General features: G+C 40.8%; 1 protein-coding gene across 1 annotated transcript in view; it reads left to right on the top strand.

Moving 5' to 3' along the window:
• The window catches only part of LOC147345295 (phospholipid-transporting ATPase ABCA3-like), a 199,913-nt gene that overhangs the window by 17,968 nt on the left and 166,143 nt on the right, over positions 1 to 15,802 (top strand). Inside the window, 3 exon segments of the mRNA XM_086375382.1 lie at positions 8,322 to 8,578; positions 12,514 to 12,630; positions 13,394 to 13,511. Of these exon segments, the coding sequence (XP_086231508.1) occupies positions 8,322 to 8,578; positions 12,514 to 12,630; positions 13,394 to 13,511 (492 nt within the window).

Genomic DNA, 15,802 nt, shown 5'->3' with positions numbered 1-15,802 from the left:
CTGGAGTGGGGTGCCATTGCCTTCTCCATGTACACTGTGGGTGGGAATAGAAAACAGTATGGATACTTAAAAAACTACAATTAGAACTACTATATGATCCAGTAGTTCCACTCCTCAATATACATCTCAAAGAAAATGAAAACCCTGACTAGAAAAGATACATGCACCCAATGTCCATAGCAGCAATATTTACAATAGCCAAGATATGGAAGCAACCCAAGTGTTCATCAAAAGACAAATGAATAAGAAATATGTGAGAGATATATATATATGGATTCCCTGGTGGTTCAGGTGGTAAAGAATCCATGTGCAGTGCAGGAGACCTAGGTTCGATCCTTGGGTCAGGAAGATCCCCTGGAGAAGGAAATGGATGCCCACTCGAGTATTCTTGCCTGGAGAATTCCATGGACAGAGGATCCTGGTGGGCTACAGTCCATGGGGTCACAAAGATTCAAATACAATATATACATATATGCTGTGCTGTGCTTAGCCACTCAGTTGTGTCCGACTCTTTGCGACCCTATAGACTGTAGCCTGCCAGGCTCCTCTATCCTTGGGGATTCTCCAGGGGAGAATACTGGATTGGGTTGCCATGCCCTCCTCCAAGAGATCTTCCCAACCCAGGGATCAAACCCAGGTCTCTCGCAATACAGGTGGATTCTTTACCATCTGAGCCATCAAGAAAGCCCAAGAATATTGGAGTGGGTAGCCTATCCCTTCTCCAGGGGATCTTCCTGACCCAGATATTGAACTGGGTTCTCCTGCATTTCAGGTGGATTCTTTACCAGTTGAGCTTCTAGGGAAGCCCATATGCATACATAATGGGATGATATTAAAAAGATATATAATGAATATTAGTCATAAAAAAGAACAGAATTCTGCCATTTGCTGCAATGTGAATAAACCTAAAAAATATTATGCTTAGTGAAATATCAGGCAGAAAAAGACAAATACTTTGTGATATCACTTATGTGTGGAATCTAAAAAATAAAATTTACATACATGACAAAATAAAAAGACCAACTGACATAGAAAAGAAAACTAGTAGTTAGTTACCAGAGCAGAGAGAAAATTAAGATAGGATATGGGATTATGAGATACAAGCTACAATGTACAAAATATATAAGTAACAAGGATATATTAATTGTACAACATAAGGAATTATAGCCATCACGTTTTATAGCCATCATTTTTGATATCTTTTTTTAATTCAGGTGTATTTGATTTATAATGTTGTACTAATTTCTGGTATATAGCAAAGTGAACTCAACATATTTCACATATATATACATTCTTTTTTTAAATATTATTTTCCATTATGACTTATCCCAGGAAATTGAATGTAGTTCCTTGAGCTATGGGTTCCCCTGGTCGCTCCAACAGTAAAGAGTCGGCCTGCAATTCAGGAGACCCAGATTCAATCCCTGGGTCGGGAAGATCCCCTGGGAAAGGAAATGGCAACCTACTCCAGTACTCTTCCCTGGAAAATCCCATGCACGGAGGAGCCTGGTGGGCTGCAGTCCATGGGATTGCTAAGAGTTGGACATGACTGAGCGACTTCACTTTCACTTTTCACTTTCATCCATTGGAGAAAGAAATGGCAACCCACTCCAGTGTTCTTGCCTGGAGAATCCCAAGGACAGGGAGGAGCCTGGTAGGCTGCCCTCTTTGGCGTCGCACAGAGTCGGACACGACTGAAGCGACTTAGCAGCAGCAGCAGCAGCAGCCATGAAATTAAAAAACACTTACTCCTTGGAAGAAAAGTTATGACCAACCAAGATAACATATTGAAAAGCAGAGACATTACTTTGCCAACAAAGGTCCGTCTAGTCAAGGCTATGGTTTTTCCAGTGGTCATGTATGGATGTGAGTTGGACTGTGAAGAAGGCTGAGTGCCGAAGAATTGGTGCTTTTGAATTGTGGTGTTGGAGAAGACTCTTGAGAGTCCCTTGGACTGCAAGGAGATCCAACAAGTCCATTCTGAAGGAGATCAGCCCTGGGATTTCTTTGGAAGAAATGATGCTAAAGCTGAAACTCCAGTACTTCGGCCACCTCATGCGAAGAGTTGACTCATCAGAAAAGACTCTGATGCTGGGAGGGATTGGGGACAGGAGGAGAAGGGGACGACAGAGGATGAGATGGCTGGATAACATCACTGACTCGATGGACATGAGTCTGAGTGAACTCCGGGAGTTGGTGATGGACAGGGAGGCATGGCATGCTGTGATTCATGGGGTCACAAAGAGTCGGACACGACTGCACAACTGAACTGAACTGAACTGATACATAAAATGCAGTATGCAACTACACCTAGCAGAAGGCATATGCAAGCAGCTTCTTAGACCAAGGGCATCACAGAACAGGCAGGGCAGGCCAGGCTTGCGCCCCATAGCCTGGGGTGCTGCTTCAGCAATGAGAACCATAACTCCGTTTCCAAAAGTTTCCATACTTGAGGGAGTGACTGTGGAAGCTCTATACCAAGTGTCTTGGACTTGAGGATGTTTCTGGGGAGAAATCTCAGCATGAATTCAGAACAAAGGGAGATGCTTTGAGTGGGATGTGAATATATTGTGGAGAAGAAGCCAATTCTGACTTCTTTGTTTCCTGTCAGAAACTGTTTCTTTGACTTGCTTTTCATTGCTTTTGTTATTATAATCATACAGAATGCTCTGCCTCAGAGAATCCTACCCAGCTGCCTGACTGTTAAACTAAAGTGCCTTTGTTCAGAGCTCTGTCCACCTGTAGATGGCAGGAAGAAATTAACACATCCCCTGCCTGAGGCTTGCCATTCTAGGAGATGTTTACAAGATTAATGGCCTTTTTACTTTGCTTCCTCACCTCTTCCCGATCTCTGATCTATAAAAGAACCTGGCATCCAGACCCAGATAATATGGTTATTTTGAGACATTAACCTTCCATCTTCTTGGTCAGCTGGCTCCCTGATTAAAGTCTCATCCTTGCCTTAGATTGATTAACTTCTAAGATACTGGAGTAGAAGGATGTGTGCTCATCTTCTCCTGCAAGAATACCAAAATCGCAAGTGAAGTCACTCAGTCGTGTCTGACTCTTTGGGACTCCATGAACTGTAGCCCACCAGACTCCTCCATCCATGGAATTTTCTAGGCAAGAGTACCGACCAAAATCACAACTAGTTGGTAAACAACCATCAACAGGAGAATGTTGAATCCTAGCAGAAAAAGATAGCCCGCATCTAGGGGCAAAGAAGAAACCCCAACAAGACAGTGGGAGGGGTGCAGTCATGTTTAAAATCAAATCTCAGACCCGCCAGATGCTGAGGGGATGCAAAAAAAAAAAAAAAAAATCATGTGCACCAGGACCCAGGGAAAGGAACAGTGAGCTCCACAAGGGACTGAGCCAGACTTACCTTTGGGTGTCTGAGTGTCTCCTGCAGAGGCACGCGTCAGCAGTGACCTACCACGGGGACAGGGGCTTTGGCTGCATCAGACCTGGGTGGCGCGGTGTGAGGCATAAGTCCTCTTGGAGGAGGTCACCATTAGCTCCACTGTAGAGCCATTGAGCAGATGACCCATGAACTGGAGAACGATTATACCAAACAAGTTCTTGCACTGTTGCAAAAGTTCTAGGGCCCACAAGGGATTTCCTAACCTGGGAAATCCAGCAAAGGGACTGAGAACCCCCAGGGAATTTGATTTTGAAAGCCAGTGGTATTTGATTACAGAACTTCCACAGGACTGTGGAAAAAGACTGGGAGGGCACGAACAAAACCTTGTGCCCACCGAGACCCAGGGGAAAGGAGCAGTGGCCCCACAAGAGACTGAGCCAGACTTGCCTGTGAGTGTCCTTGAGTCTCTGGCAGAGGCGTGAGTCGACAGTGGCCTGCTATGGGGTCAAGGGGCACTGACTGCAACACTCCTGAGAAGCCCGGTGTGCTCCGTAAATCCTTTTGAAGGAGGTCACCATTACCCCTACCACAGTTTGGCCTCTAGCCAAACTAAAGGGAGGGAACACAGACCCACCTATCAGCAGAAACTTGGATTAAAGATTTCCTCAGCATGGCCTTGCCCACCAGAGCAAGATCAAATTTTCCCCACAGCCAGTTCCTCCCATCAGGGAAGGTTCCACAAGCCTTTTATCCTCATACATCAGTGGGCACACAAAATGAAAACCACAGTCCCAGGAAACTAAACAAACTGATCACATGGATCACAGCCTTGTCTAACTCGATGAAATTATGAGCCATGCCATGTAGAGTTCCAGAGAGACAGATATGGTGGAGAATTCTGACAAAACATGGTCCACTGGAGAAGGGAATGGCAAACCACTTCAGCATGCTTGCCTTGAGAACCTCATGAACAGTATGAAAAGGCAAAAAGATGGGACACTGAAAGATGAACTCCCCAGGTCGGTAGACGCCTAATATGCTCCTGGACAAGAGCAGAGAAATAGCTCCAAAAGAAATGAAGAGGCTGAGCCAAAGCAGAAACAGCGCCCACTTGTGGATGTGTCTGGTGGTGAAAGTAAAGTTTGATGCTGTAAATAATATCGCATAGGAACCTGCGATTGGAGAAGGCAATGGCACCCCACTCCAGTACTCTTGCCTGGAAAATCCCATGGACGGAGGAGCCTGGTAGGCTGCAGTCCATGGGGTCGCTAAGAGTCGAACACCACTGAGCGACTTCACTTTCACACACTGGAGAAGGAAATGGCAACCCACTCCAGTATTCTTGCCTGGAGAATCCCAGGGACAGGGGAGCCAGGTGGGCTGCCGTCTATGGGGTCACACAGAGTCGGACACGACTGAAGCGACTTAACATAGCATAGCATAGCATAGGAACCTGCGATAGAAAATATTAATGCCATCAATCAGGGTAAATTGGAAGTGGTCAAACAGGAGCTGGCAGGAGTGAACATCAATATTTTAGGAATCAGTAAACTATTTGGCAAAACTAATACAATTATGTAAAGTTTAAAAATAAAATAAAATTAAAAAAAAATAAAATGGAACAAAAGGGGCGAATTTAATTCAGATGGCCATTATATCTACTACTGTGAGCAAGAATCCCTAAGAAGAAGAAATGAAGTAGCCCTTATAGTCAACAAAAGAGTCCAAAATGCAGTGCTTGGGTGCAGTCTCAAAAACAATAGAATGATCTCTGTTCGTTTCCAAGGCAAACCATTCAATATCACAGTAATCCAAGTATATGCCCCAACCAGTTATACTAAAGAAGCTGAAGTTGAATGGTTGTAAGAAGATCTACATGACCTTCTAAAACTAACACCAAAAAAGGATTCCTTTTCATCTTAGGGGACTGGAATGCAAAAGTACGGAAGGCAAGAGTTACCTGGAGTAACAGGCAAGTTTAGCCTTGGAGTACAAAATGAAGCAGGGCAAACCAAGAAAACGCACTAGTCATAGCAAACACCCTCTTGCAACAACACAAGAGATGACTCTGCACGTGAACATGACCAGATGGTCAATGCTGAACTCAGATTGATTATATTCCTTGCAGCAAAGATGAAGAAGCTCTATGCAGTCAGCAAAAACAAGACCAGGAGCTGACTGTGACCCAGATTATGAACTCCTTATTGCAAAATTCAGACTTTTGCAAAATTGAAGAAAGTAGGAAAAACCACTAGACCATCCAGCTCTGATCTAAATCAAATTCCTTATGATTATACAATGGAAGTGACAGATAATTTCAAGGGATTAGATCTGATAGAGTGCCTGAAGAATTAAGGACAGAGGTTCATGATATAGTACAGGAGGCAGTGATCAAGACCATCCCCAAGAAAAAGAAGTGCAAAAAGGCAAAATGGTTGTCTGAGGAGGGCTTACAAATAGCTGAGAAAACAAGAGAAGCCAAAGGCAAAGAAGAAAAGGAAAGATACACCCATTTGAACACAGAGTTCCAAAGAAAGCAAGGAAAGATAAAAAAGCCTTCCTCAGTGATCAATGCAGATAGAGGAAAACAATAGAATGGGAAAGACTAGAGATCTCTTCAAGAAAATTAGAGATACTAAGAGAACATTTCATGCAAAGATGGACACAATAAAGAACAGAAATGGTAGAGGCCTAACAAAAGCAGAAGATATTAAGAAGAGGTGGCAAGAATACACAGAAGAACTATTCAAAAAAGATCTTAATGACCTAGATAGCCACAATGGTGTGATCACTCATCTAGAGCCCATCTTGGAGTGTGAAGTCAAGTGGGCCTTAGGAAGCATCACTATGAACCAAGTTAGTGAAGGTGATGGAATTCCAGCTGAGCTATTTTGAATCCTAAAAGACGATGCTGTTCCAGTTCTGCACTTAATATGTCAGCAAATTTGGAAAACTCAGCAGTGACCACAGGACTGGAAAAGATCAGTTTTCATTCCAATCCCAAAGAAAGGCAATGCCAAAGAATGCTCAAACTACCACACAATTACACTCATTTCAAATGCTGGCAAAGTAATGCTCAAAATTCTCCAAGCTAGAGATCAAATTGCCAACATCTGTTGGATCATAGAAAAAGCAAGAGAATTCCAGAAAAACATCTACTTATTGACTATGCTAAAGCTTTTGACTGTATGCATCACAATAAATTGTGGAAAATTCTTGAAGAGATTGTTATACCAGACCACCTTATCTGCCTCCTGTGAAACCTATATGCAAGTCAAGAAGCAGCATTTAGAATCGGACATGGAACTACAGACTGGTTCCAAATTGGAAAAGGAGTACATCAAAGCTGTATACTGTCACCCTGCTTATTTAACTTACGTGCAGAGTACATCATGCAAAATTCCAGGCTGGATGAAGCACAAGCTAGAATCAAGATTGCTGGGAGAAATACCAGTAACTTTAGATATGCAGGTGACGCCACCCTTATCTTGATGAATGTGAAAGTGCAGAGTGAAAGCTGGCTAAAAACTCAACATTTTAAAAACTAAGATCGTGACATCCGGTCCCATCACTTCATTGTATATAGATGGGGAAACAATGGAAACAGTGACAGACTTTATTTTCTTGGGCTCCGAAATCACTGAAAATGGTGACTGCAGCCATGAAATTAAAAGACACTTCTTAATAGAAAAGCTATGACCAACCTAGACAGCTTATTAAAAAACAGAGACATCACTTTGCTGACTAAAGTCCGTCTAGTCAAAGCTATGGCTTTTCCAGTAGTTATGTATGGATCTGAGAGTTGGACCATAAAGGTAACTGAGCACCAAAGAATTGATGCTTTTGAGCCATGGTGCTGGAGAAGACTTTTGAGAATCCCTTGGACTGGAAGGAGATCCAACCAGTCTATCCTAAATGACATCAACCCTGAATGTTCATTGGAAGTTATGTGGAAGCTGAAGCTCCAGTACTTTGGCCACTTGATGCAAAGAGCTGACTTATTTGAAAAGACCCTGATGCTGGGAAAGATTGAAGGCAGGTGGAGAAGGGGACAACAGAGGACAAGATGGTTGGATGGCATCACCAAATCATTGGGTATCAGTTTGAGCAAGCTCTGGGAGATGGTTAAGGACAGGAAAGCCTGGCATGCTGCAATCTATGGTGTCACAAAGAGTCGGACCTGACTGAGCGACTGAACAACTACAAAATACATAGAATAGATAAACAACAAGAGTTTACTGTATATGGAATTATATTCAATTTCTTATACTAACCTCTAGTCGAATATAATCTGAAAAAATGTACCTGAGTTACTATGCTGTACACTTGACACTATCACATTATTGTAAATCAACTATACTTCAGTTTTTAAAAAAGCAGTTTGAGTCTATCCCAAGTGTAATTATTTTTTGTTAGTCTCACCTATTTTACCAATGCATAAGGCTCTAGATTTGTAAGTTAAAAGCACATTCCAAGTAGAAAAAATAAGTAAAAGAAAAGCAAGTTACTTCCTAAACTGCCTTTTAGCTTTATGGATAACTTGGTTTCAGTGAAACAATTTTCCTTGGGGTCCAAACTGTATTACTCACTATATATATCTGTCACTCTGACTTTCACATCTTATTTTACATTTCCAAGTCTTCATCTCACCAGTGTTTAATTAAAGCTGCATTTTTTGTAAATATGAATTACATTTACCAAGTCTACCACTTTTATTAAATATATTTAATTTTTAGAAGATGTGAATTAGATTCCTCTGAAGAAGTAACGCTTGTTTCTGTGTGAGCGCTATAATAGGTTCTCAGAGCTATTATGTTCAGTTGGCCCTGATGCAACACCAAGTTTACGTTCTATATGTGATAAGCTATGACTGACTTGAATTACCTTGCTTTTTGCATGTGTCTGATTAGACGTTCCTTAGCATGTTTTACTTGATGATGTTTATTTTATCACATAGGGTACATCAGAGAAGGATTCCTGGCTATACAGCATGCCTTAGATAAGGCCATCATTCTATATCATGAGAGCAGTGCTAGACAGTTGTTTGATGATATCAGCATCCTTGTACAAAGATTTCCATATCCAGCTTATCCTGATGACGGATTACTTTTGCTCACTGGTAGTTTCCTTCCTCTGATGTTCATACTCATGTTCTCTCCAACTGTACTTTCCATCATTCGATCTATTGTATGGGAAAAGGAAAAAAGATTGAAGGTAATCCAAATTATTTTCTTACAAAGTTTCTTTAAAGGATTTTTAAGCATGTAGAGTTCTGTTACACAGAGGGTTGGATTATTTCTGCATGTTGCATCCCATAGAAGCAGATTATATCCCAGTAACAACTACAGACCAGGAAGAGTGAATACCGAGCTAGCTGATTTCCAGAAGCAAAGTGTGTGAAGCAGCCAAAAGGTAAAAGTAAAACCTGATGGCAAGAAGGGACACGGTAAAAGTTCACTAGAGGAATTTGATGTTAGAATTTGAAATTAGAGTAACAATTTCAAACAACTCAGGTCCTAGCTAATCTAATATGAAGCATCACACTATAGGCCTATTTACCTTCATATATGCTCCCCTAGCTAACATGTCTGATTTTCAATAAAGGATTGTAAGCCACACCAAAAATTAAGAAAAAAGTGTTTCAAAGAGACAAATCTGTAATCAAAATCAGACTCAGATAAATCAAAGTTGTTAGAAAGCCCAGACAAGTTTTAAATTCAGTTCAGTCACTCAGTCGTGTTAGACTCCTTGTGACCCCATGGACTGCAGCACGCCAGACTCCCCTGTCTATCACCAACTCCCGGAGTTTACTCAAACTCATCAAGTCAGTGATGACATCCAACCATCTCATCCCTTTTGCCATTCTCCTCCCGCCTTCAATCTTTCCCAGCATCAGGGAGCTATCCAGTGAGGCAGTTCTTTGCATCAGGTGGCCAAAAGTATTGGAGTTTCAGCTTCAGCATCAGTCCTTCCAATGAATATTCAGGACTGATTTTCTTTAGGATGGACTGGTTGGATTTCCTTGCAGTCCAAGGGACTCTCAAGAATCTTCTCCAACACCACAATTCAAAAGCACCAATTCTTCGGCATTCAGCTTTCTTTATACTCCAACTCTCACATCCATACATGACTACTGGAAAAACCATAGCTTTGACTAGATGGATCTTGTTGGCAATACAAGGTCTCTACTTTTTAATATACTGTATAGGTTGGTCATAACTTTCCTTCCAAGGAGTAAGCCTCTTTTAATTTCATGGCTGCAATCACCATCAGAAGCAATTTTGGAGCCCCAAAAAATAAAGTCAGCCACTGTTTCCACTGTTTCCCCATCTGTTTGCCGTGAAGTGAAGGGAATGAATGCCATGATCTTCATTTTTTGAATGTTGAGCTTTAAGCCAACTTTTTCACTCTCCTCTTTCACTTTCATCAAGAGGCTCTTTAGTCCCTCTTCACTTTCTGCCATAAGGGTGGTGTCATCTGCATATCTGAGAATACTGATTTTTCTCCCAGCAATCTTGATTCCAGCTTGTGTTTCATCCAGCCCAGCGTTTCTCATGATGTCCTCTACAGATAAGTTAAATAAGCAGGGTGACAATATACAACCTTGATGTACTCCTTTTCCTATTTGGAACCAGTCTGTTATTCCATGTCCAGTTCTAACTGTTGCTTCCTGACCTGCATATAGATTTCTCAAGAGGCAGGTCAGAGGGTCTGGTATTCCCATCTCTTTCAGAATTTTCCACTCTTCTCCAGTAGCGTATTTAGCACCTACCAACCTGGGGAGTTCATCTTTCAGTGTCTTATCTTTTTGCCTTTTCAAAGTGTTCATGGGGTTCTCAAGTCTGAAGTGGCTTGCCATTCCCTTCTCTAGTAGACCACGTTTTGTCAAAACTCTCCACCATGACCCATCCGTCTTGGGTGGCCCTACGTGGCATGGCTCATAGTTTCATTGAGTTAGACAAGACTGTGGTCCATGTGATCAGTCTGATTAGTTTTCTGTGATTGTGGTTTTCATTCTGTCTTCCCTTTGATGGATAAATGTTAAGAGGCTTATGGAAACTTCCTGATGGGAGAGACTGACTGAGTGGGAAACTGGGTCTTGTTCTGATGGGTGAGGCAATGCTCAGTAAATCTTTAGTCCAATTTCCTGTTGATGGCTGGGGCTGTGTTCCCTCCCTGTTGTTTGGCCTGAGGCCAAACTATGGTGAAGGTAATGAAGATAATTGAAGGACCTCCTTCAAAAGGTCCTGTGCAGCACTGGGGCATTCAGTGCCCCCGGTCCTGCCGCAGTCCACTGCTGACCCATGCTTCACAGTTTAAATTATTGTGATTAATAATTTAAGACACTAAAGGAAAAGGTGATGGTGTCCAGGATCCTTAAGACCATCCCTATTTTCTGAAATTCACTTGAAGGATTCATGGGACTCAGCATGTAGATATGCTAACAGCTAAGGTTTATTTTAATGGTAGAGTAAGTGTAGGTGATAGCTGAATCATAAGAGAAAATGACACAGGCAAAGCCTAGAGGAATTAACCTGCAGGCTTCCGCAAGTAATTTCACAAGAGGTCACCCAGGGCATACTCTTGCACCAGTGATGAAAATCCAGCAACATATTTGTGGTGTTCTTGTCCAGAGAAATCCATTAGAAATCCATTAGCATCCAAGGTTTTGATTGGCATGCTGGTTATATTTATAAACACCTTTGGCCTACCACATACCAAAATTTCAAACTCCTAGACAGCAGGTATTCAACATACACCATATTATTTGTCTAAATGGTTTAGGCATGGTCAGCCACACTTATCATTTAGAAAATGTTTTATATCAGTGAAGGGAGTGGTTTATCAGCCAAATTTCCATGTACCAACCAAAGGCCAATCTTGCAAACAGCCTTCTAAAAATAGTAGTGTCAAGCTTTCTCTTTTCAGCATGATAGATAACATGCAGGATCAGATAGGTAATGCTATCAGAAACAGCTGAGCACTGATAAATTGATGCTTTTGAACTGTGGTGTTGGAGAAGACTCTTGAGAGTCCCTTGGACTGCAAGGAGATCCAACCAGTCCATCCTAAAGGAAATCAGTCCTGAATGTTCATTGGAAGGACTGATGTTGAACCTGAAATTCCAGTACTTTGTCCACCTGATGCGAAGAACTCACTCATTTGAAAAGCCCCTGATGCTGGGAAAGATTGAAGGTGGGAGAAGCGGACAACAGAGGATGGCATCACCGACTCAATGGACATGAGTTTGAGTCAACTCTGGAAGTTGGTGATGGACAGGGAGGCCTGGTATGCTGCAGTCCATGGGGTCGCAAGGAGTCTGACACGACTGAGCAACTGAACTGAACTGAACTGATCGGAAACAGCAAGCTATAAGGAGTCAAATGGAATTGCTAGAAATTAAAACAAGCATACTGACAAAAATGGAGAATGCCTTTGACAGACTCATAAGTAGACTTGACCTTCACGAGGAAAGAATCAAAAATTGAATACAAGAAAGTTGAAATTACACAAACTTAAGCGCAAAAAGAAAACATTATGTAAAGATCCAGAAGAAAACATTGAAAAGCTATAGGACACTGTCAATGATATAGTGTGTATATAATTGGAATTCAAAAAGAAGATGTGAAAATAGAGTTAAAGAAATAATGGCAGAGACTTTTACAAAATTAATGGTAGACATCAAACCACAGTTCCAAAAAGCTCAGAGACAAACTAGAGGGAAGGAAAAGACTCATTGCCTACAAAGAACAAATATAAGAAGTACTGCTGACTTCTAATTTACAATTGAATTTTTTTAAAAAGAAACCATAACACATTTAAGGATGTGGATATAATGGAAAAGAGATCTTAATCTCGATATTTCAAAGTTTAATTTTAAATGCTCTCCACTTTGGTTTAATACTAGGTGTAATGTTGACAAAAGATTTCTGAACTCAAGAGAAAAATATTTGAATGTCATTACTGCCCTTACTAACTGCATGTGTAATCAACACACACGACTTTCTGAGCCTTGATTTTTTTCACTCATAAAATGAAGATATTATCCATTTAAATATGTTTTTATGAGAATTCAGTTTTTAAATGTATGTGAAATGTTATGAATTGCTGATATATTTAATATTTGATTTGTTTTGAATTTCTTACAGGAGTACCAGCTTACAATTGGACTTAAAAGTTGGATGATCTGGGCTGCGTATTTCTTCACATTCTTCTTTTTTTATATCTTTATTGTCTCTATGATATGTGTGTTACTCTTTGCCAAGGCAAGTGTTAGTTTCATGCTGCCCAATAGAAATGAGTCATACATGTACTATTAGGATTTTAGTAGCTACTAGAAATTTTAAAAAGGAAAAGGTGAAATTATTTTAATAATGTGTATTATTTAGCCAATATACACAAAATATTATTTCAGTATGCAACCCATTTTAAAATTGAGATATTTTACATTCTTTTCTGTACTAAAACTTATAACTCCAGTGTATATTTCATATTTAGAGCACATCTCAATTTGTACACTGTATTTTCATTAGAAATACTTCATCTGTATTTGACGCTGCTTTATCTTTCGAGTTTAAGTTAAAAATAACTAAAATTCAATGACAATAAAAAGTCAGCTCCTCAGTCACACTAGCTACATTTCAAGTGCTTAATGTTTCAAGTGTTTAATAGCTACATGCCATATATGGCTGTTACATCTAACATTTTAGTTCCAGTGGATTGCAACCGGCTGCAACTATGCTTTAAGAAGGAGAAAGCTTCAGTCATAGTATGGACTGATCAGTCTCAGGTTTTCAAAAGAATGAAAAATGGCTTTTATGGAAATTCAGAGACTTTCAAATCTCTGAGAAAAACATTAATCCTTCTGTAAGAAATAAGTTAATTAGTTAACTTGGCATCTCATTGAGTTTCAGTCACTGGGCAGTGTGATCTGTTTCTTTAGGGTCATAGTTTTCTCCCTCTTCCCTTGTGTTTATATGGTACTACTTATTGCATATTTTACATGATGTCATAATTGTTTTATTGTAGATTTTCAATGATCCAGTCTTCTACTACAGTGACTATAGTTTCATTTTTGTCTTTCTTATGTGTTATGCCATTGCTTCAATATTCTTTGGCTTTATGGTTAGCACATTCTTCAATAAAGGTGAGTCTAAGACTTCTCCTGTAATAGAATTACCATTTTAATTGACCAAAATAAGGCCATATTTGGGAGCTCCATGTAGCTATCTCACATACAGTCTTGGCATACATTCTAACATAGAAGATGAATTGCACATGAAATGATTTGACATAGAGGTAGAGGGTGCACAGCACCCCACTCCAGTACTCTTGCCTGGAAAATCCCATGGACGAAGGAGCCTGATGGGCTGCAGTCCATGGGGTCGCAAAGAGTTGGACACAACTGAGCAACTTCCCTTTCACTTTTCACTTTCATGCATTGGAGAAGGAAATGGCAACCTACTCCAGTGTTCTTGCCTGGAGAATCCCAGGGACAGGGGAGCCTGTTGGGCTGCTGTCTATGGGGTCGCACAGAGTCGGACACGACTGAAGCGACTTAGCAGCAGCAGCAGCAGCAGCAGAGGGTGCACTGAAATTTAATCCTGCCCAATGCATGTATAAAAACAGTATATAAAATAAGATTGTTACCAGATGGAACTTAGGATAAATTAAACAGTGCTTCCTGCAGAAGTTGATTTCAAATCACTTCCAAAAGCAAATCAAGGGAAGGAGGTATTCATTCTTTCATTTATTCAGCATGTCCTTTGTGTACTTACCGTGTGGTAAGACACTGTATCACATACATAGACAAAGAAAAATTGATTCTTTGTGAAAGCCCACATGAGAAAGATATATATCATCAGATAACCCCAGATTGGCCTACTACAGATCTTATAGAAATAATTTTCTATTGACAATTTTTAATAACTTCCCCCCAAATTAAGGAATATTTCTTTTTTATACCACACCTATTAAGCATTATTCCTCCTGTATTTTCTGTATTGAACAAGTATAGTCCCTATTAAATAATTTTAGTATATAAATATATTTTTGCAGTAAGACTTTTAAGTATCAAAGTATAACCTTTAATCACCTCAGCTCAGTTCAGTTGCTCAGTCATGTCCAACTCTTTGCAGGCCCATGGACTGCAGCATGCCAGGCCTCCCTGTCTATCACCAACTCCCGGAGTTTACCCAAACTCATGTCCATTGAGTTGGTGATGCCATCCAACCATCTCAACCTCTGTCATCCCCTTTTTCTCCTGCTTTCAATCTTTCCCAGCATCGAGGTCTTTTCAAATGAGTCCGCTCTTTGCATCAGGTGGCCACAGTTCAAAAGCATCAATTTTTCGGCACTCAGCTTTCTTTATACTTCAACTCTCACATCCATATGTGACTACTGGAAAAATCATAGCCTTGACTAGAAGGACCTTTGTTGGCAAAGTAATGTCTCTGCTTTTGAATATGCTGTCTAGGTTGGTCATAACTTTCCTTCCAAGGAATAAGCCTCTTTTAAGTTCATGGCTGCAGTCACCATCTGCAGTGATTTTGGAGCCCCAAAAAATAAAGTCTGCCCCTGGTTCCCCATCTATTTGCCATGAAGTGATGGGACCAGATGCCATGGTTTTAGTTTTCTGAATGTTGAGCTTTAAGCCAACTTTTTCACTCTCCTCTTTCACTTTCATCAAGAGCCTCTTCAGTTCTTCACTTTCTGCCATAAGGGTGGTATCATCTGCATATCTGAGGTTATTGATATTTCTCCCAGCAATCTTGATTCCAGCTTGTGTTTCATCCAGCCCAGCGTTTCTCATGATGTCCTCTGCAGATAAGTTAAATAAGCAGGGTGACAATATACAACCTTGACATACTCCTTTTCCTATTTGGAACCAGTCTGTTATTCCATGTCCAGTTCTAACTGTTGCTTCCTGACCTGCTGCTGCTGCTGCTAAGTCACTTCAGTCATGTCCAACTCTGTGCAACCCCATAGACGGCAGCCCACCAGGCTCCCCCATCCCTGGGATTCTCCAGGCAAGAACACTGGAGTGGGTTGCCATTTCCTTCTCCAATGCATGAAAGTGAAAAGTGAAAGTGACGTTGCTCAGTCAGGTCTGACTCTTAGCGACCCCATGGACTGTAGCCTACCAGGCTCCTCTGTCCATGGGATTTTCCAGGCAAGAGTACTGGAGTGGGTGCCATTGCCTTCCTGACCTGCATATTATCACAAATATCACAAATATCAGCTGATTGGTTTTCACAATTCACAATTAGTATTTGGAATTGTGCTGAAAGGAATTAACATAGCAGGCCTGAAACTCATTTCCTTAGAAAGCCTTCCTACAAAGGTTGGCCTTTGCTTGGCATCTAAGAACTTAAATTTTTAGAAGATTCTCCCCATTCTCTAAATAGTAAGAGTGGCTCATGGTTCCTAAAGTGCTTG

Source organism: Bos grunniens, chromosome 25 (genome assembly GCF_055505025.1).
Source record: "Bos grunniens cultivar Pamir isolate PY7600 chromosome 25, Bosgru_T2T1.0, whole genome shotgun sequence".
In the NCBI taxonomy this organism is placed as follows: domain Eukaryota; kingdom Metazoa; phylum Chordata; class Mammalia; order Artiodactyla; family Bovidae; genus Bos; species Bos grunniens.
Note: the sequence above shows the minus strand (reverse complement) of the source record. Positions and strands in the feature narration are given on the sequence as shown.